The sequence below is a fragment of the Saccostrea cucullata genome, unplaced genomic scaffold (assembly GCF_032062105.1).
Source record: "Saccostrea cucullata isolate Sc308-1 unplaced genomic scaffold, CSIRO_AGI_Scuc_v1 ctg3906, whole genome shotgun sequence".
In the NCBI taxonomy this organism is placed as follows: Eukaryota; Metazoa; Mollusca; class Bivalvia; order Ostreida; family Ostreidae; genus Saccostrea; species Saccostrea cuccullata.
The window spans coordinates 23,339-36,332 of record NW_026939751.1 but is presented as its reverse complement, the minus strand read 5'-3'; the positions used below and the strand labels follow the sequence as shown (position 1 = coordinate 36,332).

Below are 12,994 nucleotides of genomic sequence, written 5' to 3'. Positions count from 1 at the left end.
CTGTCCACAAGTACCTGTGATTGGGCTTTCCAAGGAAAAAGTCATATATTTACACTGAACATGTATTCGTCAAATTGAGTATGAAATTCTCAGACCCTGTTACTATGTGACCTATGACTCAGAGCCTATTATATGTATTTTGTATGCTTAATTCATTACCAGTTTAAAAAAAAGAATTTAATTAATGATGTAAATTAGAATTTGATGAATGTTTTTCTTATAATTGGAACTTTTTAAATTTACTAATACCCCCCCCCCCCAACCCCGACACCACAAACACTCCGCACGTACGTTTTTTTTTAAATAGGTAAGATGTAAAAGTTATGTTAAAAAAAAATTCTGCATCACATTTTCTCAAAAATTACTGGGCCAATTTCAACCAAACTTGGCACAAAGTATTCTTAGGTAAAGGGGATTCAAGTTTGTTCAAGTGAAGGGCCACGCCCTTATTCAAGAGGAGATAATTAAGAAATAATGAAAATATGTGACCTATGACTCAGAAAATTCATTACCAGTTTAAAAAAAAGAATTTAATTAATGATGTAAATTAGAATTTGATGAATGTTTTTCTTATAATTGTTTACTATTTTTTTTTTTAAATAGGTAAGATGTAAAAGTTATGTTAAAAAAAAATTCTGCATCACATTTTCTCAAAAATTACTGGGCCAATTTCAACCAAACTTGGCACAAAGTATAAAAGGGGATCTTCTCAATAACTTCTTCTCAGAACCACTGTGCCAGGAAAGATGAAACTTTTAGGGAGGCATCCTCAGGTAGTGTAGAATCAAATTTGTTCAAACCATGACCCTTGGGGGTAGGGCGGGGCCACAATGGCCGATCAAAGTTTTACATAGAAATGTATAGGTAAATTCTATAAAAATCTTCTCAATAACCAGTGCCAGGAAAGATGAAACTTACAGTCCTCACAAATCATGAACCCCGGGGATAGGGCGGGGCCACAATGGCCGATCAAAGTTTTACATAGAAATATATAGGAAAATTCTTTAAAAATCTTCTTCTTAAGAACCATTGTGCCAAGAAATATGAAAATAATAGGGAAGCATCCTCAGGTAGTGTAGATTCAGGTTTGTCCAAATCATGACCCCGGGGGTAGGGCAGGGCCACAATAGCTAATCGATGTTTTTCATAGAAATATATAGGAAAATTATTTAAAAATCTTCTTCTCAAGAATAACAGAGGCATGAATGATCATATTTTTATGTAAGTATCCTCAGGTAGTGTAGATTCAGGTTTATTCAAATCATGACCCCTGGGGGAGGGCGGGGCCAAAATGGCCGATCAAAGTTTTACATAGAAATATATAGGTAAATTCTTTAAAAATCTTCTTCTCAAGAATAGCAAAGGCATGAATGATCACATTTTTATGGAAGCATCCTCAGGTAGTGCAGATTCAGATTTATTCAAATTATGACCCCTTGGGGGTAAGGCGAGACTTCAATGGCCGATCAAAGTTTTACATTGAAATTTATATGAAAATTCTTTAAAAATCTTCTTCTCAAGAATAGTAAAGGCATGAATGATCATATTTTATGGAAGCATCCTCAGGTAGTGTACAATTTGTTTCACATTTTCTATAGGGCGAGGCCAAAATGTTAAATCATGACCCCAAGGGGTAGGGCGGGGCCACAACATGGAATCCAAGTTTTACATAGAAACATGTAGAAAAAAATATTTAAAATTCTTCTTTTCAAGAATAGCAAAGCCATGATTAGTCCTGTTCATATGGAAGCATTCTTTGGTAGTGTAGATTCAGTTTTGTTCAAGTCATGACCCCTGGGGGTGTAGGGCGGGGCCACAATGTAAGTTTAAATGCGAAGGGCAATAAAGTCACAGGTAGTCAAAGAAATATGCAAGCATCCTTAGTTAGTGAAAATTCAAGTTTGTTCAGATCATACCCTCTGCCTTTTAAGGATTGGTTTAGACCACTATTGGGTTTAAACTTTTCAATTATAAACTGATTTCTGCTTTTTTCCTATCCACATTGCTCAGGTGAGCGATGTGGCCCATGGGCCTCTTATTAAAAGATGTCATAAATTTACTAGTATCACTAATTCATAATTATCTCCCTTTAGAAGGCGTGACCCTTCATTGAACAAACTTGAATTCCCGTCACCCAAGGATGTACTTTGTGGCAAGTTTGGTTGAAATTGGTCCAGTGGTTCTTGAGAAGAAAGATGAAAATGTGAAAAGTTTACGACAACGACGACGACAGACAACGGACAAATTTTGATCAAAAAAGACACTTTTAAAAAAAAAATTTATTTCAGTAATAACCTAAACAGAAAAAAGTTTGTATAACTTTATTGTCATAAAATTAACAATTGAAAAAAAGAAACATTTAGTACACAATTGTTGATGCAACACGGATTGTACACAATGCATTAACATTTTAAAAGGTAGGAAACAAAAAAAAGCTGGCTTGAAAGATTACTGTATAATTGTTCATTTGCGAATCTGGAATGTTGATAAATTGTAGATTGTAATACGTGTAGGCCAGGAAAAACTATACCTCTGCATAAATTAAATTGTTTGGAAGAATTGACATCGCTAAGTGAAAAGCTTTTAAGTTATTACTGGCACATCTCTTAGGTCTTTGAAATCCAGTTTTGTTCTTTTGGGGACCGAACTAGAAGTCTTCGCAATTCCAATACGATTCACATTTACTTAAGTGAACTCTTCTATGTAATCCTACATTACTATAAGGCCTCTGTGTCAAAAACATGAAAACATTCTAGCTTGTAAAGAGTGTTATAAAGATGTATATATTAAATTGCAATGTTCGAAGACAACGACTGTAAGCAGAGGCAATAATATACGTAAATAATTGTCTGAATGGCTCCACTCTGCAAGCTTCAATCCGAGGTTCTTTTGAAGACTCGAACGCATTTGACGTCTCCAACATACATGGTCTGAAAAGGAGATAATAAAAACGAACATTTATTACATTGTCGGACGATAAATGGTGTCCATCACCATTATCTAAGGTGGCAAAAAATCATGTGTATTGGCTAGCATTCTTTTCATTGTCACGTTTTCTTAAAGTAATAGTTTTGAAGAATTAATTCATTTTTTAAGCTAAATCTTCAGCTAGCTACTTTTTTTACGCCAGGTATGGAAAGAAAGGGACTTCATATCGCTAAATTGTCACGCTCTTCCAATAATCTTACACCATAGTAATAATGTTCATGATACCTTCCTCACCTGCACGAGTTCATCATTACTGATTTCTCTGATAAATTTCTGTGGTTTTCCTTTTCCTTCAGCGATAGGGTTTGCTTCTGTTATAATCTTGCCATTTTCCCAGCGAGACATGCACTGTAAAAAGCACTAGACGTGTATATGGTTTAAGAGATACCGACGTAATCTTTCTGTTGTAAAGGGCTGTTTAATTACGCTCTATGAATAATAAACAAATTTTGGGATAGAAGTAATTCAAACTTTCAAGAATTGTGAAGTGCAACTTCTTTGCATTTCTCTTAACAACCTAGACCTCCAAAACAGTGTAATTCTTTTGAAGTAAATTCACTATCTAATGGCTTATTTTATTATTTCAGATAGCTTTTTGAACCACTTTGAAGTATTCTGGATGAAGAAAATCTGATTAAGTCTCAAAATTTTATTACAAGTACCCTTTTTCCTTTATAATTGATTTTTTTTCTTAAAAGAATTCATGAAAGACAACAGCATATAACGTACATTCATCTCAAGACCCTCATAGTTTTGTTGGTAAGGTTCATCAAGCTTGAAGGAAATGACTTGATTGAAGAAGCTGACTTTAGACACGATATTGACTGTATCGTTCTCAATCTTTATTTCGATCACCGGGTTGGCAGCACCGGCCATTTTACGAAAAACCACATTGAGTCCTGTCGAATAAAACAGCATGATTTTTATCATTTACAGTCTGTGAGGCAATATAACACTGTTATTGGATAATGTCAAATATGTATGCTTTATGGTTTTTCTCATTCATAATTGATGGAAAAAGTGCCACAATTTACACCCACTCATACACTTCTTTTAATTGACACGTCAGTATAAAAGTTTGAATTGGCTTACCAATTTCAGACTGTGGTTGAAGTAGATAAGCTTAACATATTGATCAAACTTAATGACAATAGAAAGTACCCCTGTAGCACTATTGACTCTACCTTTGAAAGTTACATAACATTTGGGGTTGGCAGTTATTAACGGAAAAAATTTATCTAGTGTCTCAAAATATTTAAGTTACTGCAAAATGTCAATTCGTTTAGATAAATATGCCTTGAAGACTTCCTGTGGGTTTGTTTGTAATGATTAGATTTATTTTACATATTGATCATAAGGAGTAATGACGAAAGGCTGTTATGGCGAAAAAAAAATGAATGATGATGCAGACATTTTTTCAAGAGAACCGCAACAGTGGGTATTGGATATTAAGGAGTTAGTCAACAACCTATATAAAGACATAATTAGTTCGATGATCTGCACATTAGACAGATGGATCTAATAAGCGAAGTCTACTGAAATTAACATGAACAATTATATTCAATCTTTTCTCTCACAGTAGTTAAACGGCCATTAACAAATGGAATCCCTTGGCGCGTAAGAACCTTTAGCACAATGTTCTGTAAACACGCCAATATATTGCTATAATAATATTTTGTAGAAAGCCAATGTAGTTTAAGCGGTGGATTATCTTGTGGAAATTAGTGAATGTCAAAATGATAAATAAATTGGTTTATTAAAAAAACTAAACAGACATGGCAAACATTTCTAGACCGAAATTTCATTTATAAAATCCCGAGAACAAGAAGTATGATAGAACTTGATTACATGCAAAACGTTTCCTATTAACCCAAACACATTTCATTTCGTATGCAAGCTGGTAAAGTGACGTACACTGTACATGTGTAGACGGAGATAGAGACAACGGGAATCGTCCTAAAACAATGTTACCATGTGGGTTAATCTGGCTTAGTGATGATTTCCATTTGGCCCTCTTCATACAACGTATTGTTTATATGTTTCACCACGACTAGAGATGCATGGAATGATTCCACACGTATAATCTATCACATAGATCTCAAGTATTCTTCATCTTAATTACATTATAGACAAGTAACATGCTAGTTATGTTACATTATCAAGATGCAATCACTTTAATGTCTGGTATCCTAATTGAATCAATCTTTCTGCATTGCCGAGAAACACGTTATAAAATGTTTTAAATGATCCTCTTCATTTAAGGTAATACATGTTATGGTTATGTAACCTAATTTTTTTTACGGTGTACGCTTCAGAGAACAAAGTCAAACATTACACATGTGCTCTTACATCGGTACTACCATATATATACATGTATATATATACACAAATCATAAATGTAATAAACAAATTCAAGATAGTAAATCTTTAATTTTAGGATATTGTTCAAAATATAAACATAAACAAGATGTGTTTCTTAAACACTATGCGCCCGGCGGCAATCAAGGTCACATTCAAGGTCACAATGTCATTGACCTTGAAATCATTTGAAAGAACTAAATTAGTGGAGTATGCATACAAAATATGAAATCTTTCTGTTATGGTTCAAAAGTTATGGCGAAAGTTCGAAAAAGCTATTTTTAGCATATAGGTTACAGTCAAGGGCACTAGGTCGACCTTGGTGTCATTTGAAAGAGCTTAATAATTAGTGGAGTATGCATTACAAATATGAAGTCTCTATCTCTCACGTTTCAAAGGTGATGGCGACAGACAAACAAACAGACAGACAGGACAAAAACAGTATACGCCCCGAATCTATCAATAAAATGCTTTGCCAATTTTAATGTACACCTATTCCCCTATACAAATGATAATCTTTCAAAGCAGTTAATTCTAAAAGTACTGTAGTCAAATACATATGAATATATTATCATTAAAAATGCGAATGTTATTTGCTCAAACATTTTATTGCATAATTACAGGGAAAACAGCAAAAGTACTTTCGAACATTTTACTTAATATCGGAAAACATTTTTTAAAATAATGCATCGATTAAAGCGCGCCAGACATAGTACATCATAGTTTGGAAGAAAGGCAATGAGAAACAATTGAACATGACATAAACATGTTTTCTGCAACACATAATCATTAACGACTTTAAAGATAGGTATCCCCGTGCAGCTTTTAAGAGGTTATCCTGTTTCTGACACATATTTTGCTCTCGTTTTCGCTTAAGAACTACTTGCTCGGTTTTGTACATCTTACTTTTATTGCAATTTCAATAATTTAAGAATGTTAAGCTTCTTAATTATCATCTGATGATAAAATTTGAGAACATGAATAACGGTATCTATTTTATAATTGTTATGTTCACTTAACAAATATACCGATTCTATTAATGATCTTGCCCATAAAAATTAAAAAAAAAATGAGAATGGGCTAAGTGCAGAGAATATCCATCATTGAATAACAAACATACATACACATACTGAGACGGCATGAACTTTGATGGTAGATACGAGAGATAACAGACTGAAATATAAAAGTATGCCGATAATTACATTAATTTCTGAAAAAGAATTAACACATGGCTAGGGGGTAGCGCCCACAGAGAGTTTGGTCAAGATCTTTGTACTAAATGAGGCTTGCAGGGGTGGGTTTTAAATTTTCATTATATTTCTAAGCAATCATTTTCTCATTCAGAAAAGTAAAGTGTGCATTTCATTGAAGTGCGTTTTTGAAATTTCAAATAACTGCATTACATATTCCCCTATATTCACACAGATATATAAATTTCAATTAGCTTCAGCGAACTCGTAAAATTACACTGGAGAACATAAATATATTTCAATATCATCCATCCATCAAAATTAACACATCAAAATTATTGATCGTGCTTTTGACCATTAATTAACATCCGATATGATTTTCGTCTGCGTTGAACATATTGAAATAATTGATTTAAAATGTGTAAAAAAAAAATTTGAGTGATATTCTGTAACTCAGTATTTTCTTTTCAATGAAATATTTACTAATCACTTTGATAATTTAAAGAAATTTTAAGATAATTTTCTAAATCTCCAACACTACAATTTACACGGTACTTACCCAGTTCTTTTAAAAACTCATCAAAGTTTTCACTTCGATCGAGTTTCCATTTACCACCAAGCTGTGATTGAATTTCAACAAGAGCCATCTCTCATTCTATGAAGAACGCGACTGACTGAACCAATATCCGTTCAATAAATTTTCAAACTCTGTCTTTTACGGGAATTTGAGGTAAAAATATTGCACCTGGAAAAACTTTGCACGTATTAATGACCAAGTCCATCCATAGAAATTTTGTTTTGAGAATACCTCTAGCAAAATAAATTGCCAAAAGGATGAACATTAATAGAGAATTTGTATAGTAAACGTACTTTATAGTTCCAATGCCATGTCAATATTTAGTGTATGGATATCATGCAGCCAATCAATGTAACCGTAAGATTAGCGCTTTACATCGATTGGTCCGAAGCAGAGCATGCGACTGTGCATAAAACTCATTGATAAAAATTAAAACATTTCGGGTAGCTATTTTCATGGCTTGCTAAGACAAAAATTATGTTCTTAAAGGAGAGGATGTCGCGACCATATACCGTGGCAATTTTGACAGCAAATCGTTTAAATGGAGACACAATCTTAATCACGGAAGGATATTCTTTTTTTTCTTCATGTATCGGCAGTAATTTAAAATAGTATTTTTTCTACACGAAGGCATGTTTTGAAAAAACGCCTACTTGAAGTTATTACAATACTTAAACACTATGATCTTATTGACCGAGGCACTCACAGTCTACACACTGTTATTAAGATACTCATGCACTGACTAAGCAAAAAAAAAAAAAAGAGAGAGAGAGAGTAGAAAAGAAAACAATGATATCTCGATAAAGAACAGGTAAAAAGTGTTGATTTGTATCATATTTAGTTTTATGTCAATATTTTTATTGTAAAGCTACGCAACACTTCCTTCTGGATATTGATTTTGTTCAAGGAGCTTTCCTTTTTTAGACGAAAAACAAAACCAAGTACATGTATAACATTTAAATCGATAGTTATATGAACAGCTCAGTTTTTTTCTTTACAAAAAAAATGATCACTGAGAGGACGCGGATTAATTACTTCTATAATTTTTTTTTAAATCGCTACCCTTACATTCAATACATGTTGTATTCTTAAGAAATTATTTTTTTAAATTAAGAAATGAATTTACTAACAAAGAGTTTATAAAAAGAGGTCTTGACATAGAACTTATCTTCTTTAAATTAATAAGCGTTTAATTTTTTCACCTAAAATTTAATACATGTAACCAAAATATGACTTTTTATAAAATAATAATGCCTTGGAAAATATATATACATGACCATAGTATATGCTTCCTTCTATAAGGGTACAATAAGAGGCTTAATTAAACAAAACAGTTCACGCATTGATCTCTTAATCTTAGTTTTTAAATTTGAAAAGTTCGCATCTCCGCAAAAGGACATGTGATTTTTAGCCGGGCTTATCGCTCAAAGAGCAATTGCCGGCTTATGTCATCATGTTCAAGGCAGGAAGTCAACCCCATAGTCGCTATTTTAAAGTTTCGAGTAAAAATACAGTTCTTGCTCTCAACCGCTTTTGAAATAATACAAACGCTAAATAAAGCAACAAAAATAAAACGAAGTTTTATCTTTATAAATCATAAGTAGTAATGACTTTGAAAACTTCAGTTCTAAGTCAAAGAACATAGTTCATTAGCGTAAGGATTTTTGATAATCAGTGTTATCGTAGTTCTCTACACATACGAGGTAAAGCAGGAGAGGGAACCAGACTGGCCTGTTTGTTTACATTCAGCTGTGGAACCAGATTAATTCTGATTCTGACAAAATCGGACCGTGGTATTAGGATCGAAAAACTCACTGTCAGCGTCTTATCATTTATATTGATAGTTTTAAAATAATTTTTTCATCCAAATATAAACGTGATTAATGTAAGAAATTCATTCTACTCTGTAAATGAGCCCGGCTCTCTGTACTTCTGAGTACTTTGATTAAAATGTTCCTGTCGCCCACATGGTGCAGTGGTTAAAGCGTTTGCTGTGGAGTCAACATCGCCGGGAATCTTCGGGTGATCTCATCCTTTACCACCCGTGGTAACCGTCATTTAATATGCAAATAAAACTATAGAGTGTGCATAATTATAACAATTAGAAAGGTTGAAATCTTTAATTTTGAAAATATGTTAATTAGTTTGCTTTTCATGCTTTTACCTTGACGCCCGTTGTAATGAGCATTTTTTTCCTTCTCAAAATGACAAATACACTGCTTAGTGCATTTGTTTGCATTCGGTGAGTGTGAGAGAACGTTGTCATTACCGACGTAATGACATACTACGTAATATAAAGCGTGATTCGTAAAATTGCAATCGCGATTCTGTGCGGCTGATTCCGTTAATAATTTATGAATGACGATTGTTTGTATGTTCTATTACGTCCCATTCGAGAAATTTTCACTCCTATAGGGACGTCATCACACGCCGGTGAAGGGCATCATCATCGACACTTAGCCGCTGACTGAAGTCAACTTATATATGAAAATTCTCGACTTTAACAACAAACACAAAATTTCGTAATTCTCTTCAAAGCACAAATTGATTGATTCTGATCAAACATTATAAGAAAACCGTTTCCAACTATACATAATAAAAAGTTATAATAATTGTACTTTTATATGTATCATGTTTCATGTTCACACAAGTGTTCGTTTCTTATTCAAGGGCCATTGAAACGTCCCACTACGCTGTTTTATCAAGGCATATGAAATTAAAGTGCAGTTAACATTAATGTGTGAAAATTATGAGATCGTGCAATGTCTCCAGGAATATAAACAACATTTTACGAAACCAAATTTTTCCACGATTTCCTGTCTTGACACCATATCTTTCACAGAATCAAATTGTAGCTTTCGAAATCTGAGAACTGATTTCTGTAGCTTCAAATAGTCAGTATGTAAAAGTAGCAATGCCTCCTTCGAACAACAAAACACACTCTTGGAATGTAAACGAGTAGTTTGGATCAAATTGATAAAAACATTATTGATTGCCAAGAATGAATTATACACCAAGACTTGTATTTTATAACAACGTACCTAAAACGCCTTTAGTGTCGTCTGAGTATGACAGAAAACTGTAAATGTTCCATATATTAAATTATAAAACAAAACAAATTGTTTTTTAAATCATTTTAATATTGTTTAACGTCTCTCTCGAGAATTTTTCATTACATTTACCAGTGGACTGCAAAATCTTCCTAAACCCGGCACTCACGGCTATGGAGCAGTGAGGGATCTTTTTTCGTGCCAGTACCTACTTTGACACGGGACCTCGGTTTTTACGGTATCATCCGAGGGACCGGCCACCACGTCCAACAGCGAGATAAGAACCCGCGACGGTCATCTATTCACTCATGTCTACCTTTCTATAAATGGCTTGAAGGGACCTGTCTTTACGTTCTGCAGTGGGATTAGAAATCCGCAGCTCTTCAAAGCACGTTCTTCGCCACTGAACGTCGGACGATATGAAAGGTTTTCAAAGATTACATCATATACAATATATACCCAACTATAATAAATCAGTACCCCTCTCCATCGAGCCATATGCATGAAATTCACAATTTTGGAACAGGTACCCTTGCTCATAAAGTAAGTTCTTTTTATTACTGGAGACAAAAATAGGTCTAAATGCCGTGGAATCATTTCAATTCGTAGTTGTCAATGTTCCATTGTTCGAAGTATACACGTTTTAAAGGTAAATTTATTTAATCAATATGTTTTCAAAATGATCGGTCGTACGGATGTAAATTCCTGGCTAAGTGTAAAAGGACATGTTTGGAAGTCACGCTCTTTTGCACTGATTTTTTTGTAAGTGAATCATCTAATATTTCACTTTCTATTCACAAATGAACAATTTATCTTCATTTCGAGGAAAGATCAGTTCGTAATTCCGTATACCTCAGTAGATATCCCGAAATTAATCCTAAAATTGACCCTCTATTCCAAAATAAGCTTGGGCCTCAGATCGTTTACACTAAATTCAGAAAGACAAGAAGTTGACGGAATTCTGGAATAAACTTTAATAGAAATGTAGATTTGTGTATATGCAACTAATTAGATTTTATTTAAAGATCATTTGATTAAAAAGTAATTCGTTGGTGAAAGTGAGTTTCGAATTGAAAGAGTATATTAATTTTATTTTTACATCCCGAATTTCGAATTTCAGAGATCTTACGGCCTGTGACCTGTTGTGTATACAGGGTGCCGTTTCTATTTTCATCATGGATAAAAAAGTTAAGTTACACATTTTATTGATTTTATCAGCACAATTAAAAAAAAGCAACTTATCCCCTATATAGGCCTAGTATTTGATATAAAAAACTGTATATAAAAACCCTTTTAAATGAACTGACTAAAGTACAATTTTTTAAAAGCTTAACTTGTATTTGAACACCATTTATACATAAAATATCATTTATTGAAAAGCTAATAAACTCTGAGAGTATCATATTAGCAACACTAATTCTGCAGTTATAAACTTGTCGATAAAAGTTGAAATGCCATATTTCCGACAAAAATCGCTGAAGCGGAACGATATACAGAAAGATCTATAAATAACTTATCATGGTTAAATTATACCAAAGATCAGCTCAATATTTGCAAGTGTTTAGGGAAAAAATGTGGAAACAATTGAAGTGGAACGAAATGCAAACGTGATCGGTACATGTAACTCATAAGGATACACTCACATACATGTATCAAAATCGACTGAATATCTGTCTGCATGCAAAATATTAGCGAGACAGACAGACGGACTTGGTTTTTTTTTCAAATCATGACCTCAAGATTAAGAAAGGCAAAAAGGGGGTCAAAAATTTACAAAAGAATTTAATTCGAGAAAAAAATCTTCCAAACTCTTATCAAGAACAGCAAAATCTTGATTAGTCAGACTACATTAATTGCGTTGGAAGCATCTTCAGATAATGCAGATTCGAATTCATTTTGTTAAAATCCTGGCCCCTGAGATATGAGGGATTAATGATTTACATAGGAATAGAGAAAATCTCTAAAAATCTTCGCAATTAAGATTTAAAATGGCATGGTTTTAGCTCTACTGGTCAGAGACCAGAAGAGCTTCTGTGATAGTAATGTGTCTGTCCGTCTGTGTGTCTGTATACAATTTTTCAAAATGCTACTTCTCTTACAGTTTTGATCTGATTCCAATATAAGACTGCAGAACATTAACTGGCAAGATTGGAAATTACAGTCAAAACATTCAATGATAGAGGATGAAATGGGCGGGTACAATTCGACGCTGACTTCACTCTGTGAGTGAAGTATGAGCCAGATTGGCCAAGGAGAAAGAAGATATGCTCCGAACAAGAGATCTCGGATGGACAGACGGACGGAAGGACAGCTGGACGGACAGACTGATCACTATAGGAATTGTACTTCGAATCTTATTTATGATTGTGATGTTCTTTTATAATTATTAAATATACGATGCTTTGAAGAAGAATCTACTTTATGTCAAAACTTGAAAGATATTTTTTTCAAAAATCAATACAAAACTTAATAAGCTAAATTAGCCTTTTTAAAAAGGAAATCCCCTAAATTACCCCATCGGTACAAAGAATAACACACAACAACATTTAACAGAATTTTTTTTCAATCTCTAGTCTATCGGTGTTAAAAAAAAGACAAGAGAGAAAACTTGTGGTGATGTTGTCAATCTGGGTCAACTCCAATATAAGGGTATGTAGTCCCTATGCGGAAGCTTGTATTTATATAAAAGTAGTGATTCGGTTCTACTGTCGACCGGGAACAGTTGACATTTGAAATGAGTGATTAGGTTATCAATGATAATTATAAATTCTCTGACATTTATGAAATTGTCAATGCATTGACACCATGACATTGACAGAATAAAATTGTCA

General features: G+C 33.5%; 1 protein-coding gene across 1 annotated transcript; it reads right to left on the bottom strand.

Annotated features, from left to right (window-relative positions):
- Nucleotides 1-2,369: 2,369 nt before the first annotated feature.
- On the bottom strand, nt 2,370-7,366 carry LOC134253869 (cellular retinoic acid-binding protein 2-like). The gene is made up of 4 exons (XM_062736455.1): nt 7,096-7,366; nt 3,718-3,887; nt 3,223-3,336; nt 2,370-2,930 (listed from the first exon to the last, which is right to left on the bottom strand). Exons 1-4 carry the CDS (start codon nt 7,181-7,183, stop codon nt 2,874-2,876), a joined length of 429 nt encoding a protein of 142 aa, XP_062592439.1. The 5' UTR covers nt 7,184-7,366; the 3' UTR covers nt 2,370-2,873.
- Nucleotides 7,367-12,994: the final 5,628 nt, after the last annotated feature.

What these genes read in the sequence shown, in the direction of transcription:
- LOC134253869 (XM_062736455.1), bottom strand. Translation starts at nt 7,183, where the DNA reads ATGGCTCTTGTTGAAATTCAATCACAGCTTGGTGGTAAATGGAAACTC. An exon ending in ATGAGGGTCTTGAGATGAAT is followed by an intron (nt 3,337 to 3,717) that starts GTACGTTATATG and finishes TGCTTTTTACAG; the next exon opens with TGCATGTCTCGCTGGGAAAA. An exon ending in GTAATGATGAACTCGTGCAG is followed by an intron (nt 2,931 to 3,222) that starts GTGAGGAAGGTA and finishes TCTCCTTTTCAG; the next exon opens with ACCATGTATGTTGGAGACGT.